General features: G+C 37.8%; 1 protein-coding gene and 1 long non-coding RNA gene across 4 annotated transcripts in view; both read left to right on the top strand.

Moving 5' to 3' along the window:
• The first annotated feature begins 389 nt into the window (after nt 1-389).
• LOC143751521 (uncharacterized) lies at nt 390-3,080 on the top strand. The gene is made up of 5 exons (XM_077244076.1): nt 390-536; nt 1,622-1,730; nt 1,823-1,942; nt 2,496-2,574; nt 2,671-3,080. The coding sequence occupies exons 1-5, from the start codon at nt 439-441 to the stop codon at nt 2,760-2,762; spliced, it is 498 nt and encodes a 165-aa protein (XP_077100191.1). The 5' UTR covers nt 390-438; the 3' UTR covers nt 2,763-3,080.
• Nucleotides 3,081-11,773: 8,693 nt separating this feature from the next.
• LOC143752116 (uncharacterized) overlaps nt 11,774-14,665 on the top strand; it is a 33,678-nt gene continuing 30,786 nt past the window's right edge. For all 3 annotated transcript variants that reach the window (XR_013207330.1, XR_013207328.1, XR_013207329.1), the window contains exons 1-2: nt 11,774-11,943; nt 12,122-12,195. This is a non-coding gene — a long non-coding RNA (uncharacterized LOC143752116). The remainder of the gene's footprint in view (nt 11,944-12,121; nt 12,196-14,665) is intronic.

Consider the following 14,665-nt stretch of genomic DNA (forward strand, 5'->3'; position numbering starts at 1 on the left):
GTAAAGAAATGATGACAGAGTTTCTGAATTTCGAGTTTCTTCCTGATCTTGTCCAAACTGTCCTACAGTTTTTTCCCCCTGAATTCCTAATGTTTGTTCCAGTTTCTGATCCTCCATTTAAATTGGTTTAAAGTCTATTAAGAATATGAATATTTTTTTGTCCTCGAGGGAAACGGACATCAGGGATTGAGCGACTTTAATTCTATGTCTGCAAACTCTTTAAGAATGTAATCGACTTATTTTTGATCTCAACGTTCACACACCCTGTAGGCCTGTTTCTTTTTTGAGAGCTCAGTTGATGTTCTAATTACATTAGTCAATTTCCCTCCGCAGACTCACTCATGACCATCCTGTGATTCTGTTTCTGTCCTGTAAAGACCTCTTGAAAAACGTTCAGCATTGACTGAACTAGTTGCAGCTGGAGACTGCAGAATAACCATGCGTTTCTCTAACTTGCTCTTTATTTGTATTGTGATATTAGGATCATCTGAATTCTGCTCCGCGGGACCTCTACACGCACAGTGCAAAGTCGAGTGGTAAAGTATCATACTCATTGCTGCGACTTTTTTATTTAAAAAAAAAACTGGATTAAAGAATACAAAATCTTTAGCATCTTATTTGCTTACAGAAGAATTTAAACAGTTACAGTTAAAAAGAAACTGAAATAAGGCAGGTAAATGTATCTGTTTATATTATAATTATATAATGTGTATAGTTGCATAAGTAAACAATTATAAGGTTTTGATTAGATAAAACATTTTAAATTATGAAATGTTTTTTAAAAATCTTGAATGTTTGACAGTTTTGTTTGTTTTCAACTGCTTATACAGTAGATCAAGTTTTACTTTATATTAACATGTTTTAAAGAAGTAAAATGTAATCAGTCTATTTTTTTATCTGTTCTACATTTTTATATTTGGTTATGTTTATACATTTTTTAATGTATTTAATGTCTAATTATTCTTATTAGGAATGATATTTAAAGTATACAATTATAGAGTTTCACAGAAAACAGCTTTTCAAATTAGATGTAGAGTTGGGAAGAAAAGCAATTTTTGTGTTCAATGTTCATGCAGGCTACTATATTTAAAGTCCCCCTGTGGTGAAAATCAAGTTTTTAATGATGTTGATATGTCTATGTGGTGTTTTGAATGTGCTTTAAGACAAACCATCTGCAGATTCATAAGTAAACCACTGCTGAGTATTTTCTCCTTAAAACTGCAGTGAACCAAAAAAAGACAGTCTCACTGGTGTTTCTGACGTCACAAACTACCTTAACCAATCATGTCAACGTGTGATCGCAAAACGAGTGGATCTCTGAGCTGGTGCGAGTGAGTGGAGGCGGGGCTAATTTGCATATGCAAAGAACCACGTATACTAAATGAGGCAAGGATGTAGAGTTACATTCAAGCTATTTTAAAGCATGCCAACAACTTTCAAGGAAAAACAATTAAATATGTCATTTTGGTGTACAAAGGTGAGTTTTAAGTGATAAAATGAATACAAGGGGACTTTAATTTTAGTGGGTAGTGCAATAGCTTCATTTTCCACTAGGTGGCAGCATTTGTATGGAGTTAAGAGCGATGCAATTGATTCAGAACTTGTGTTCGGCTTTTCCCAGGTATTTCAGTCTCCCTTGCAGGAGTGTGTATGAAGCTCTGGTCACACAGATTAAAAAGTGGAGTACAGTCTCCACCTGTGCCATGGGAGGAGAGAAGTGTCTCTACAAGGTGTGTGTTTTGAAGCAAGAAGATGTGTGTAGGCTATATATTTCTTCTCTGTATAACTTGCATGAATATTTTGTTCCTTCTCTCTTTTGAAGTTGCAGTCTGCATCTGTGCACTTCATATCAGCCAAACACACAACGCCAGTAAAAAAATATGTTGATGACATCAACTTCAGGCTCGTCTCCTATGGATTTTTTACACATTGCCACGTGTCTGTAAGTGTTAAAGGGTTAGTTCGCCCATTTAAGACATGAAGTTGTATGGAATCCTTACCAGCACTATAGTGCATACACACTGACCCACTCTGTAGTCACCTCCCTGGTCAGAGTTCTGGCCGCTGGAAGTTTTTCAAGAAAGTACTCCCGGTTAGTAACGTGCGCACTGTTGACGTTGACAGCAGCGCGTATTGATAGAAATGGAAAGAAAATAGTGGCCATTAAAACTGAGGTAGGAATTTTGACCGGCGTGTTTTTTGTGTGTTAAATTAATCAAGCTTTGAAACGCAAATAATTTCTTCACGTAAAAACGCACAGTTTTGAGGCCCCGGAAACTAACCGGGAGTACTTTCTTGAAAAACTTCCAGCGACCAGAACTCTGACCAGGGAGGTGACTGGGTCAGTGTGTATGCACTATAGTGCTGGTAAGGATTCCATACAACTTCATGTCTTAAATTGGCGAACTAACCCTTTAAGGAAATACATTTGACTTATTTTAAGTAGAAGTATCATGTTTGGCCAATCAAATAACCAGTTTTGACTTGTTCTCCAGGCCATGTCAGTGTCAGAGACCTGGTATGCTGTCACAGATCACGGCACCAACTATTGTAACCTCTACAACTTAATGGAAGGTATTTCAAAATACAATATATAAGGCTGCATTTGATTAATAAACAACATTCATGTAAAGATAAATCCAGCTTCTGAGGTTTATTGTCTGTGTGCAGGCAGCGGTCTTACTGAAGCTCCAGGATATAAAGAGATCACCAGTGACTTCCTGTGCACTCAACGGTCATCTGCTAACTGTACCGTCTACTAGCACTGAAACATGTTCATACTTTTTATATCCAAATTGGAATTTAGTGGCTTTTACACTCTAAGAAAAAAGGTTCAATGGTTTCTTAAAGAACCCTCTGTGCCAAAAAGGTTCCATGAAAGGAGAAATTAAAACGTAATTAAACCTAAATCCATAAAATGATCCCATTATGGGAACCCTAAAGGTTCTATGAAGCGCTGACAGAACCCTTTAAGTTTCTTTATAGAACGTTTCTTCTAAGAGTGTATTCATGTTTATTAGATTTGAGGCCATCTGTAATCTCTCTTTTTTTTGTAAATAAACTTTTAACCTTTTAACCAACATATGTCTCATGGGAATATGGACAAAGACTATTGATGGCTTGTTGGCAGGGGTGTCCCATTTTATATGGTGAATTAAGAAATTAATACTTTATTGTATTAAAATATTAACATAAAAGTGTTATATTAAAATAGAACACTGTTATTTTAAATAGTAATAATATTTCACCGTTTTCACTGTATTTTGATCAAATAAATACAACTTTGGTGAGCAGAAGAGACTTCTTTCAAAAACATTTAAAAAACAACCCCAGACTGCAAGTGTATAAAAACATTGTCCAATCAAATGCTCTGTAGAAGGAGAATGGATCTTCTAGCAATAGCAAAAGCTTTAATATATCACATTCCAACTTCTTGTTTCATTAGGAAATACAGAAAAGGAAACTACACTCATCAGGCATTTCTTAGGGTCTTTTAGTTGTCTTGCTTTCATTATGTATTTACAGCAAAGAACTTAATAGCTCATAAATCAGAGTTATATTTCTAATGTTGTTGCTATTGTATGACTCTCCTACAGACGATTTTGCTTGAGTTTTGTGCTCCTCTTCTGTATGTTTCTCATTCAGTGCGGATAAAGGGTGACATTTCATATGCTGTCCTTAGCACAATGTTCGGAGACAAATATAGCAGTTCTCAATGGTGTTAGGCTCAGTGTTCTGCACAGACATTGTTCTCTCTAAGGGCAGCAATATGCTACGGTGGGTGCAGCCATCCATCATGAATGTCACTCATCACCAGAGTCCTTCTGAATGATGGCGTCACTCTCACTCTGCGCCAATAGCGTTCTGTCACCAGTAGAGGGAACTGTTTGCTGGAGTTCAGGTTTGGCAACGTTTTGATTAGATGAAGCATATTTAAAATAAATAAATAAATAAATGTTTCCATTTAATATTTTCCCTTTTTAGAAACAGATTATTTTTATTTTCTATCATTTTTGGTTATTGCTTTTTATTATAAATAAAAATGTTGTGACATCCCACATAGGCCTACACACTGGAGGTCAAAGATGTAACTCAGAAATTCAGTATTGGGGGTGACCAATGGTAAATTACGAGGTTAAACCCTACCAGTGAGGCAGTGATGAGAGTTCATAGACGAGATTGGACACTCTCTTGAGTGAAGAACTGAAATGGTCCGTCTCAGGTGTGAGAAGTTTAAGTAGCAGAGAGAAGAAAGGTACTCCATTACAGCCCAGAATATTGCAGAGATTTTTCACATTTACTGAGCCATTACTGTAGACTGAGAGACACAGTATTAAATAATGTCATACTGGACCCACTCAAGCCTTTTATAAAACTACAGAATCTGTTGATCTGTGCCAAAGCTATGTCTGTTAAATAAGTGATATAAAATTATGGAAAATAGCAAATTTTGCTCAAATTAAAAGCGAGCACAAGTTTATTTAGCTAATTAATGTTTTCTCTTCTTTGCTTGCTGTCTGGAACTCATAGCTACTGTTATTTCCACACGGGAGCGTTTTAAATCTCTCTCAAAAGAGTTGAATTTAACCAGTCCAGCCCTCAACATTACGAAGTGTAGGCTATCATTGATAAAAGGGAGCACAATCCTTTCAAAACCAATTAAAGAGGCCTTAGCCCGCAGGGGTGGTGAGCGAAGGACTGGCAGGAGACCAGAGAGGAACTCAGAGAGGTAATCAGTGACTTGCTTTTGAACAATATTGAAAAGCACAACAATATCGCACAATAAATCACGTTGAGTTGTACAGGTTCTCAAGGACAAACAGGTCATCTCCTTAAATACACCTTGCGACATACTCACCTTTCTGTCTGCTGTCAGGTTGTTTACTTATTTACAGAGTGTGTCAATAGTGTCGCTAGATTTTAAATTGTGTGTTTCGCTAAGTTATTTTACTGATTAGCCTAAATACCACGGTAAGGCTACAACGTTAGATTTTCCCTGACAATAATTAGGTAATCAAATCGAGCGTAGCTATGAATATTTTCCGAGCCAACTAACAAAATATGTTAATAACGAGTCGCTTTCCGCACAAGTTATGAAAACGTTATTTCTAAACGATCTCTCGTCGCAAGCACTGTACCAAAAGACCATCGCAACTGTGACTATAGTTTATTAGAACATATATTTTTTAGATGTGTGTTGTTATTATTATTATTAACGTTGTTACAGTAAATTTATTGACAGCTATTTTTATTTATTAATTTTTTTAAATATGAAGTTGCTTAATCAGAGCTATACATTTGTTTGCCTAATAAATACTGCATATTTATTAAAAAAACATGTATTCATATTAAGTTTATAACATTAATTTTCCATTTAAATGTACTTCTATGTTCCCAGTCAATGCGTCTTGTGGCAGGGGTCCAAGCATTGAACCTTGTTGCACCCCAGTGGTGAGAGTACAGGCTGAAATGAGTGAATCTTTACAGCTGACTAGTTATGACCTGTTACCCATGTAGGACATTGAAGTTGCAGCTGAGGCACACCAATAAGTTTAGTTATCGGTGCTGGACAGGTTCTTTCATGTGACTTATATCACCCCACCGATTTGGCCTTCCGCTACTCACACTTTATAAGATCATCATCTAAACATCTCTCCTGCACAAATTGACCTGCAAATGTCATTATACTTTCAGCACAGATTAAATTCTACTAGCCTCATGAAGCGGCGTGCATATCCAGAAGGGAGAGAGCACTACCTGACAGCATTAGGCCTGTCACCAGTGCCTCTCTGACATCTCTTCCCCCTCACTAGGCCTGTCATCACCGATCTTGTCCCCTTCTCACAGGAGAAAATCAGAGGGAGAAACCCAATGTGTTTTCTGATAGGGATGTGTGAACTCTGACGAGAGACCATTAATTTGTCCATCGTAATGTTAACATTTTATCTCATAATTTTGAAATGGGCCCAGAAATTGGCTTCCATAGTATCAGGTTTTAAGTTGGAAAGCAGTTTGAAGAATATCATCGAGTACCACAGCTAAATGTGTAGGAGCGTTTGTCCTTTGCCACTAATTAATGCTCCAGTAAATGCGTGTGAAGCATCAAGAAAATGTCTGCTTTTCCTTCACATCTCTTTATGAGGTTTTGCACAGATCAGCCTCCATTAGAATGCTCAACAGATTGTCAATTTAAAGCATCCAGTCACTCATTTGCAGGGGAGGTTTGCTGTGATATTATTTTCCTTTTAGATTCTCGGTGCATTAATGAAATCCTCACTCACATGATTTAATTTGGCCCGTGCATTGATGGCAGAGGAAGTAATAATTACATTCAAATATTAATTCGGGCCCGGAGACAGAACCATGAATCATTAGCGCTCACAATGTCGAACACAAGCTCCTGTCCTTTTTCTTTTCCCAGTGTCTGACCAGATGAATTAAAATGACAAATAATTGCAATTCCCTTGCGGAGGGCGTTTAAAAAAACCACTATTTGGTAGAATTGGTTGAGCGAAGAGGGCGAATGATGAGACTCATTTGTTATGCTGTGTTCTGAACACGCTCAAGCTTAATGATGACGAGGAGAGACAGAGATCAAGGACGATATCGGGATTGTAGTAATGGTCGTGATAATCGCCATGGAGATGGAACTATAGCACTCAAATGTTTCTTCTGTTTGAGAGGTCCGATGATGTTAAGAGGCTGGATGAGTTAAAGTGAGCTGTTGATTGTTGCGATGAGCGCAGTGGAATTATAAACAGGAATGTTTCATTGCTCAAAGTTTGTTCATTCAAAGCTCAGGAGGCTTAATGGAGTTCAGTTGTTTTCCTTTAAGCATCCAGTTTGTCTCAGATGTTTCTGCTAAAATTACTTTGAGGCTTTTTATTGCAGACTTATTAAATATGAGCACAGTTTGAGACATTTTGTAAATATTTTCTATAGAGGAGACAATATATTTTGGTCACACTTTAGTTTAGGGTCCAATTCTCACTATTAACTAAGTATTAACTATGAATTTTGCCTCAGTAAACTCCTCTAATTACTGCTTATTAATAGTTAGTAAGGTAGTTTAGGTATTGGGTAGAATAAAGGGATGTAGAATATGGTCATGCAGAATAAGGCATTAAAATTAAATAAGTTAAAAAATTAAGTACTAATAAACAGCCAATATCCTAGTAATATGCATGCTAAAAAACTACTATAGTGAAAAGTGAGGATTGGACATTTATTGTCATTTATTGCTGCAAAAGGTTAAATTCTCTGGGAATGCTTGAGATATACAGTATATCTGTAACAAACAGTTCACTGAAGGCAAGTTAGACAAACTCATGTGCAGTTTGTTGAAGAAAATACAAAGGGGGTAAAAAACTTACTTGACTTAACTTGACTTAATTCACCAAACAGCAGGTTACACCAACAATACACCACAAGATAACTAGGCAAACAAAAAGGCTGAAATAGTCAAGGGCTGAATTCAAAATCGCCCCCTATACCCTCAAATAGGGCATTTTTGAGGGGACAGCAATTTGTAGTGGTTTCCGAACCATAGTGGACGTTATTTAGTGCACTCATTCAATCCCACATCGCACAGCAATAACCAGTGTACAGCCGATGTACGTTCAACGATTGTCCAAATTCGCTCACTCGTTTTCATTCACTCCTTCAACTGAACAGTATTAGTGGACTAACTTAGGGGTTAGTGATTGAGGGTTTAGGGGGCAATTTTGTATCCAGCCAAGGTGACTAAACAAGACTGAAACCAATCAAGATAATGAACCAAGAAACACATGACTCAAACAACCAATCATAAAATAAAACAAATGTAGCACATGACATGATCACATGCAAGGGATACACATGACAAAGCTAGGGACATTGACATTAGGCTTGTTCGACTTGAACCGGCGCTGCACAGACCGATCGGTTGATGACATCAAAGTACCGCGAGAGCGATTCAAAAGCATAAGGAGCCGTCTGCTCTCTAATCGCTCTCGCGGTACTTTGATGTCATCAACCGATCGGTCTGTGCAGCGCCAGTTCAAGTCGAACAAGCCTAATGACATAAAACATCTGCCAAATGCATTAATGTAAATGTAGATATTCACAAATTTACAAACATAAATTAGGTGGTGTGGCATAAGTTTTGCTTTTTATTTCATGCAGGGTAAATACACATCATTAACAATCATTGTTGTGCCTTTGAGCAAGGCACTTAAAACTAGATTTCACCAGGGCATTCGTACTATCAGCTGTATTACTACCGTACTACTTACAAACACACGTGACACTGCTTAAAGAGAATGCAAAGCCACTAAACCACATTCCAACAGTTGAGTCAGCTTTAAACAGATACTTGGGCTGAATCTGTTCAACACAACTCAGGTCCTTTAAAGAGTTCTCACCCTCATTACCTTACTGTTTGCAGTGCTATGGGATAAATCTATAACCTGGCCTCCCCCAACAAAGACCAGCAGCCAATTACTGATAAATTTGTTTTCAGTATAACACAGTAAACAAGTCTGAAGTGAGCATCTAATTGTGCGGGTGGACAGGACCTTCGCTGTGCCATTTCATTTATTGACAAATAACCATTGCGAGTTACGACCCTATGATGTAAACTAAATGTTCAGGGCATTTAACATTGCCCTACGGTTCATTTTTCCGTTGGTTGATAACACTGCAGGTTGTTTTCAGATTTGCTTTTTATGAAACTTGGTGCTCGCTTATTGTGTTTGAATTTTCCTGATTATTTATTAAAGATAATTGTGAGTACATGATTTTACTGACTGCTTCTCTGTTTTATCTCTTTCTCTGCAGGTCACAACAAAGTGCCTATAAATATGATTTTTTTCTGTGATGTTATTAAGAAACAAAAACAGTGACATATACTGTATACTGTATGACACACACACACACACACACACACACACGCGCGCGTGTGTGTGTGTGTGTGTGTGTGTCATATATTTATAGGCACTTTATTTGTTGTGAAACATGCAAAGAGACATGCATTTTTTTTGAGTGAATAATACTCAAAGAGGTTATATTTTTAAGCTATGAACATGAGTTCTGCTGTCATGTAAAGCAACTTTACAATTAAACATAGTTGGAGTGATGTGCACATGTGGGTACAAACCACAGACTTACCATATGAGCCACACGTACAGGTTCTGCACCCTTTATAGTACTCACTTTCAAGTGCTCTGCCCTGGGATTGATGCTCACTTTGGCATTGGCCCCTGGTCTGTAATGAAGAGAAACAGAACAGACCGTAATCCTTTGCAGTGCTTTGTAAAAAACCCTCGACCACAAACAGACCCCCTGCTCCTGATTGTAGTGATGTATTCTGTAATAAGAAATTGATGCCAAAGATCACATTGAGAATGACAAAGCCACTGCGCTGCCCTTCAAATAACCCCATAACCTATTCAATTTCTTTACTTCTCCCTCTCTCTCTCCCGCGGTCGTTCTCTGTTAATCTAAGGTGAGTTATGAAGTCACTCTCTTCACACCCCGGGCCCTATAGGCAAACGGTGGTGTGGACGTTGTGTCAGTGCTTTAAATACAGGTCGGGAGGATAGACAGGAGGAGATGAAATAAAGAATAAAAATGAGCGCCGAGGAACTGTCATTTTTCAGGCACCGACTCAGACCTGGGAGAAAAGGGCCAGTTAGATTTATGGGACCCCCGTTAAGACCGAGCAAGGCGATGGGAGAGATGGAGAGAGAGATCAACGCTTGACATTTATTGGTGCAAGGGGAGATGGGCCAAGCTGTCAGGCACTGGGCGGCTCCCCGGCCCAGTTTGAAGGTTATGTGAAGTCCCACTCATTAAGAGACAGACCCACTGACAGGAAGCTGATCCTCTGCGGGCAGCTCCCTTTCTCAGAAGGAGAAAAAGCATCGTCTCTCATTGGTGGCAGGAGAAAGAGAGAGAGAGAGAGAGGTTTATTAAGACATAAAAGATAGTTCTCAGGCCTGCCATTAGTGCTTCACACTGTCAGCTGTGTGGCTCTAACCACTGATCAGAATAGACACTCGGTTCAGGAAATCTCTAAAATTGGACTCTTCTCTTAAGACAATTCAGCTTCAGGCCAACCAGTTAGATCAATTAGCGGTGGTTACCAAGTCAAGCAAACACTACTGTTTAAAAGTTTGTGGTCAGTAAGATGTTTTTTTTTTTTAAAGAAATACATTTTAGTCTGCAAGAATGCATTAAAGAAATAGTTTGTAAAACATTTTTTCAGACCTGAAATTTTTAAACAATAGTCTAACTATAACTATGTATAATGTAAAACAAACACTTAACTTTAAGTACTTTTTTCTTTTTTTTTGCACTGTTGTACACCTAAATGCCCCATATAATTTACGGTTCAAACCTTTGCCAGATGTTCCATTAGATTTTTTAAATACTTTTATTTCCTCTTAGTTTTAATCAGATATTAATCTAATCAGATATTATTAGGGTGCTGTATGTTACATTTTTGTGGAAGTTACTCACATAGAAAGCATAGAACGGCGGATGGTGGATGGCCACTGTAACTTATCACCCCGCATTACTTTCTCCACTTGCTTTTTTCACTATGAAAACAGACAGATGGGCATCTTCAAACAATCAAATTGTACTTTAGAATTCTCCAATATTACAGAGAGAAAAATATGCAGCATCAACATACAGCATTGTACAAATAAAAAGGCAGATTTAGTGGCCTGAGAGAAGAATTGTATGTGACATGGACACATGATAAAAAAAAACAACAACAACATAGAATAGCTCTCAGTGCATCCAACTGGACATAGTTCAGGGAGACCATGACCTTCAGGAGCAGGAAAACAAAGTTAATCATCAGAGTTTATTGTAAGGTCAGTCGTGATGATTTATGTGATGTAACTATGGCACATTTTTATTAGTCTAAATCTTGAGACAATCTGATGGACAGACCTTAAGGGATAGTCAAAATGTTTAATTCTTTTATCATTTAATCACTCTCATGTCGTTACAATCCTGTAGCTATGACTTTTTCCTCTGGGGAACACAAAAGAAGAAATTTTGAAGAATGGAGGTAACTGAGCAGTTTTGGTTCCCATTGACCTCCATTATATTTTTTGATCACACAATGGAAATCAATGGGACACGAAACTGATTGGTTATCAACATTCTTCACAATATCTTCATTTGTGTCCTGCAGAAGAAACAAATTCATACAGGTTTACAACGACATAAGATTACGTAAATGGTGACAAAAACATTATTTTTTAGAGTGGACTATCCCTTTAATACGGAAGCTCTGAACCGCAACGTAAAAAAAAAAATTCCGTAAAAAAAAAAAAATTCCGTAAAAAAAAAATCCGAAAAATCCCCCAATTCAAGCGTTTCAAGATTAAAGTCGAAATATTTCGAGGTTAAAGTCGAAACATTACGAGAATGAGAATAAAGCTGTAATATTTGGAGAATAAAGTCAAAATTACGAGAAGTCTTCCACAGAAGTTGTTGTGTGTGCGTGCTTGTAAAAAGCTACTATTACATTTAGAGCCATGTCAGAAGCAGTTCGACTTCACGAGCACATTTCTTTTCAAAACAAATAATAAATAATTCTACGGAAGACTGTATTCTCGTAATTTTGACTTTATTCTCAAAATATTACACCTTTATTCTCAAAATATTTCGACTTTAATCTCGAAATATTTCGACTTTAATCTCAAAATGCAAGAATTTAATTTTTTTTTTTTTACGGATTTATTTTTTTTACGTTGCTCTTCAGGGCTTCCGTACTTTAATGACCTAATATGGTTTATTTATTTATGTATTTATTTTGTTTTCACTTCTCTGCATGCTGGTTTGTTGTTGTGGTGCCATCGATTTTAGATGCACCTGCCCTTAAATGTTACATACAGAAAGCAAACTCTGGTTGGTAGCTTTACAGATGCCCCTACTGGTTAATTGGTAATTCCAAACTTTCATATTGTCATACTGAAGACTTGACAGATAATCAAGAATAGTTGAATGAATCATGGTGAAAAATAAACAGGCCTCATTTTTAATTCAGGGTCAAAGTTATTTTGTCTCAGCAGAAGTTCACCATTTTCTGAGCTCTCTAAAAGCGCTGTTGTTCAACCGGCAGATCTGGGTGGCTTTGTCCCTGTTCGACAGCCGCAGAGAGTCCATGGAGGAGGAACAATGGGCCATTGATTTAAGGTAGGCCGACTCTACGCGCTGCTATTCCGATGCGCTGTAACCGAGGCGATTTGTCACCAAAAAGGTCATAAATCACGAAGTGCCAGGAGAGATTGGGCAGTTCGGCTCATCCTCCTAGAGGAGCTGTTCACCCACCAGGACAAGCTTGGATCAATTCTGTGGACAAAAAGTCAGTAATAAAGCATCATAAAATCCTTACAAAGTGTCTCAAAGTACAGATCACTTAGGCTGATTATTCAAGTAGGACATGTTCATAGATCAACATCTTTTGTTGTCCCTTCTGTTAAACGGAAATATCAAATAATAACAGTGCAGATTTCAGAATTTATTTTATCTTACTTTACATCTATCTATCTATAAACCTTCAAAGTTCTGAAACGTTCCTAATTAAAAATGGGTTATGAATCTCTTTCAATTTCAGTTCTGCACGCTGTTTCTTAACTCAATTCCAATGTCATTTTAGTATTACGTACGTATATAATGTTATTTACTTATATACTTTTATAATATTTAACCATGTTTTGAATTAGCTTTTATTTGTATATTTTCAGACTTAATTTTTCAGGTTTAGTAAGTTTGTTAAGTGCTTTTATCAATTTTACTAGTTTTTGTTTTTTTAATATATTTCTATTTAGCTTTCATTTATTTTTGTTTCAGTTGGTCATTTTAGTACTTCGACATAAACTTATTTTATTTCAGTTTGTTGCAAAGACAACATTTCTCGTTTTCATTTAAGTTTTTAATCTTAAGATTTATTTAAATTATGTTTTTCAATTGATGAAAAGGATTTTAATAGTTTTAGTTAACAATAACAACACTTCTAAATTCAAATACAGGAATTAATTTAAAACTTTTCTACATTCAGAACCTGGCAATCAAGTTTTATATGGACAAACATCACTTATATTTTCTTCAGAGATGTCTGGTTTGATCTCAATGCTTGTTTCTTTTGGATCCATAGTAAATAATGAGGGCTTTGGTAATACAAACATGTGGTTTACACGCTTTTGAAATTCAATCAATAGCATAATTCATTATTCTGCCGTCTTTAGCTGACTGAAATCACTGTGGCCTCAGAGAAAAAAATCACGGCCCACATCCACCACAGCATTCCATTATGTGCAAGTTTCTAATACCAGACTGCTAAAAGCGCTCAACCCCAATGGTCTCTGCTCTTTGTATGGTCAAAGAGAAATGGAAACCAGTGTCATCTATCTCTCTATCTCTCTCAGCTAAAGGCCACCGACACACTATCCCCCACTATCACAGGGATGTATCAGTGACTCTTTAGAAACCCCGGGTCCATTGAGCTCCGAGTGAGATATCTGCTCGCGGTGACTGCGTGTGGCAGCCGGATACATAGCGGGACTAACCTTAGAGCACAAAGAGGCTGGAGGTTATCGCACGGGCAGATCTCTGACCGCTTTGATTTGGCTGTGTGTAGAAGAGTGGAGCGTTTGCGAAGGGCCCGAGCTGGTGAGTCTGAGATGAAAAGAGCCAAACTGGGACCTTCTACGCTGATGAATGAAGCTGGAAGGCTAAAGAGTGAATGCGTTTGTGTTGGTGGCTTTATGAAAGCAAGACAACAGGTACCTGAGAGGATATCGAACGACAGCATCGTAAATCAAACCGAGACACGCTCCCCTCCCCGACCGCGACTTGTCTACACATCTACTGTTCTATCTCCTCGCCCTTTCAGTTGAGCTTTTGAGCCATTAGCATTGACTAGACTCGGCATCCATCATCAAAAATTCATATTGTTACTTCTGTAAAAGATATTTCTCTAAATAGGTTCACAAAGAATTATGGGTAATTCCACTTTCCCTTCCTACCAACGTTCCCTCTCTTAAATGTGTCATCTTTTACCTAAGACTTCACTTTATCTCAGCGTTAACCTGAAGGGACAGGTCCGTCCTATCAGCATGCAGGGACAAGGGCTAGAAACACTCCATCCATCTCCACATCGAGATTTAGTACTTCATAAACCATTTCCTCTGGAAGATTCACTCTCTGCGTGCCACGACAGGTGCCTTTTTCGCACAGATGCTTCGGAGCGAAGAGACGTTGTATTGTTTCTCACTTCCCTTGTCGCCAAGGTTTATAGGGACTGTAAAATGGACACAAATGGGATGTGCTGTGTCCGTCAAAACATGCTTGCTTGGTTTTGATGGCCTTACGGAATCTCGTGACAGTTTGTAAAAAACATCCTGTGTCACGGTGGAAAAGATATGTGCTGCTTTGAAACCTGTGTTTTCTTTTTGTGCACTTCAGAGTTGCTGTTTTTATAGGCAAGTGTAATGTTATTTTCAAATTGATTTAGTTAAATGTCCCACAGGATCAGCGCAATTTACACAGAGCTGGGCTGAGCCCGACCCGGGGGTCATCATTAATATATAACATGTTAAACACCGCTTTGGGTATGGAGGATACAGTGGACATGAAAAGTAGCTGAGATGAGACGAGACCAGGT

This window comes from Siphateles boraxobius, unplaced genomic scaffold, assembly GCF_051911475.1.
Source record: "Siphateles boraxobius isolate OS27281-9 unplaced genomic scaffold, OSU_SipBor_1 26, whole genome shotgun sequence".
Lineage (NCBI taxonomy): Eukaryota > Metazoa > Chordata > Actinopteri > Cypriniformes > Leuciscidae > Siphateles > Siphateles boraxobius.

What these genes read in the sequence shown, in the direction of transcription:
- LOC143751521 (XM_077244076.1), top strand. Translation starts at nt 439, where the DNA reads ATGCGTTTCTCTAACTTGCTCTTTATTTGTATTGTGATATTAGGATCA. An exon ending in TTACACATTGCCACGTGTCT is followed by an intron (nt 1,943 to 2,495) that starts GTAAGTGTTAAA and finishes CTTGTTCTCCAG; the next exon opens with GCCATGTCAGTGTCAGAGAC. An exon ending in CCTCTACAACTTAATGGAAG is followed by an intron (nt 2,575 to 2,670) that starts GTATTTCAAAAT and finishes GTCTGTGTGCAG; the next exon opens with GCAGCGGTCTTACTGAAGCT.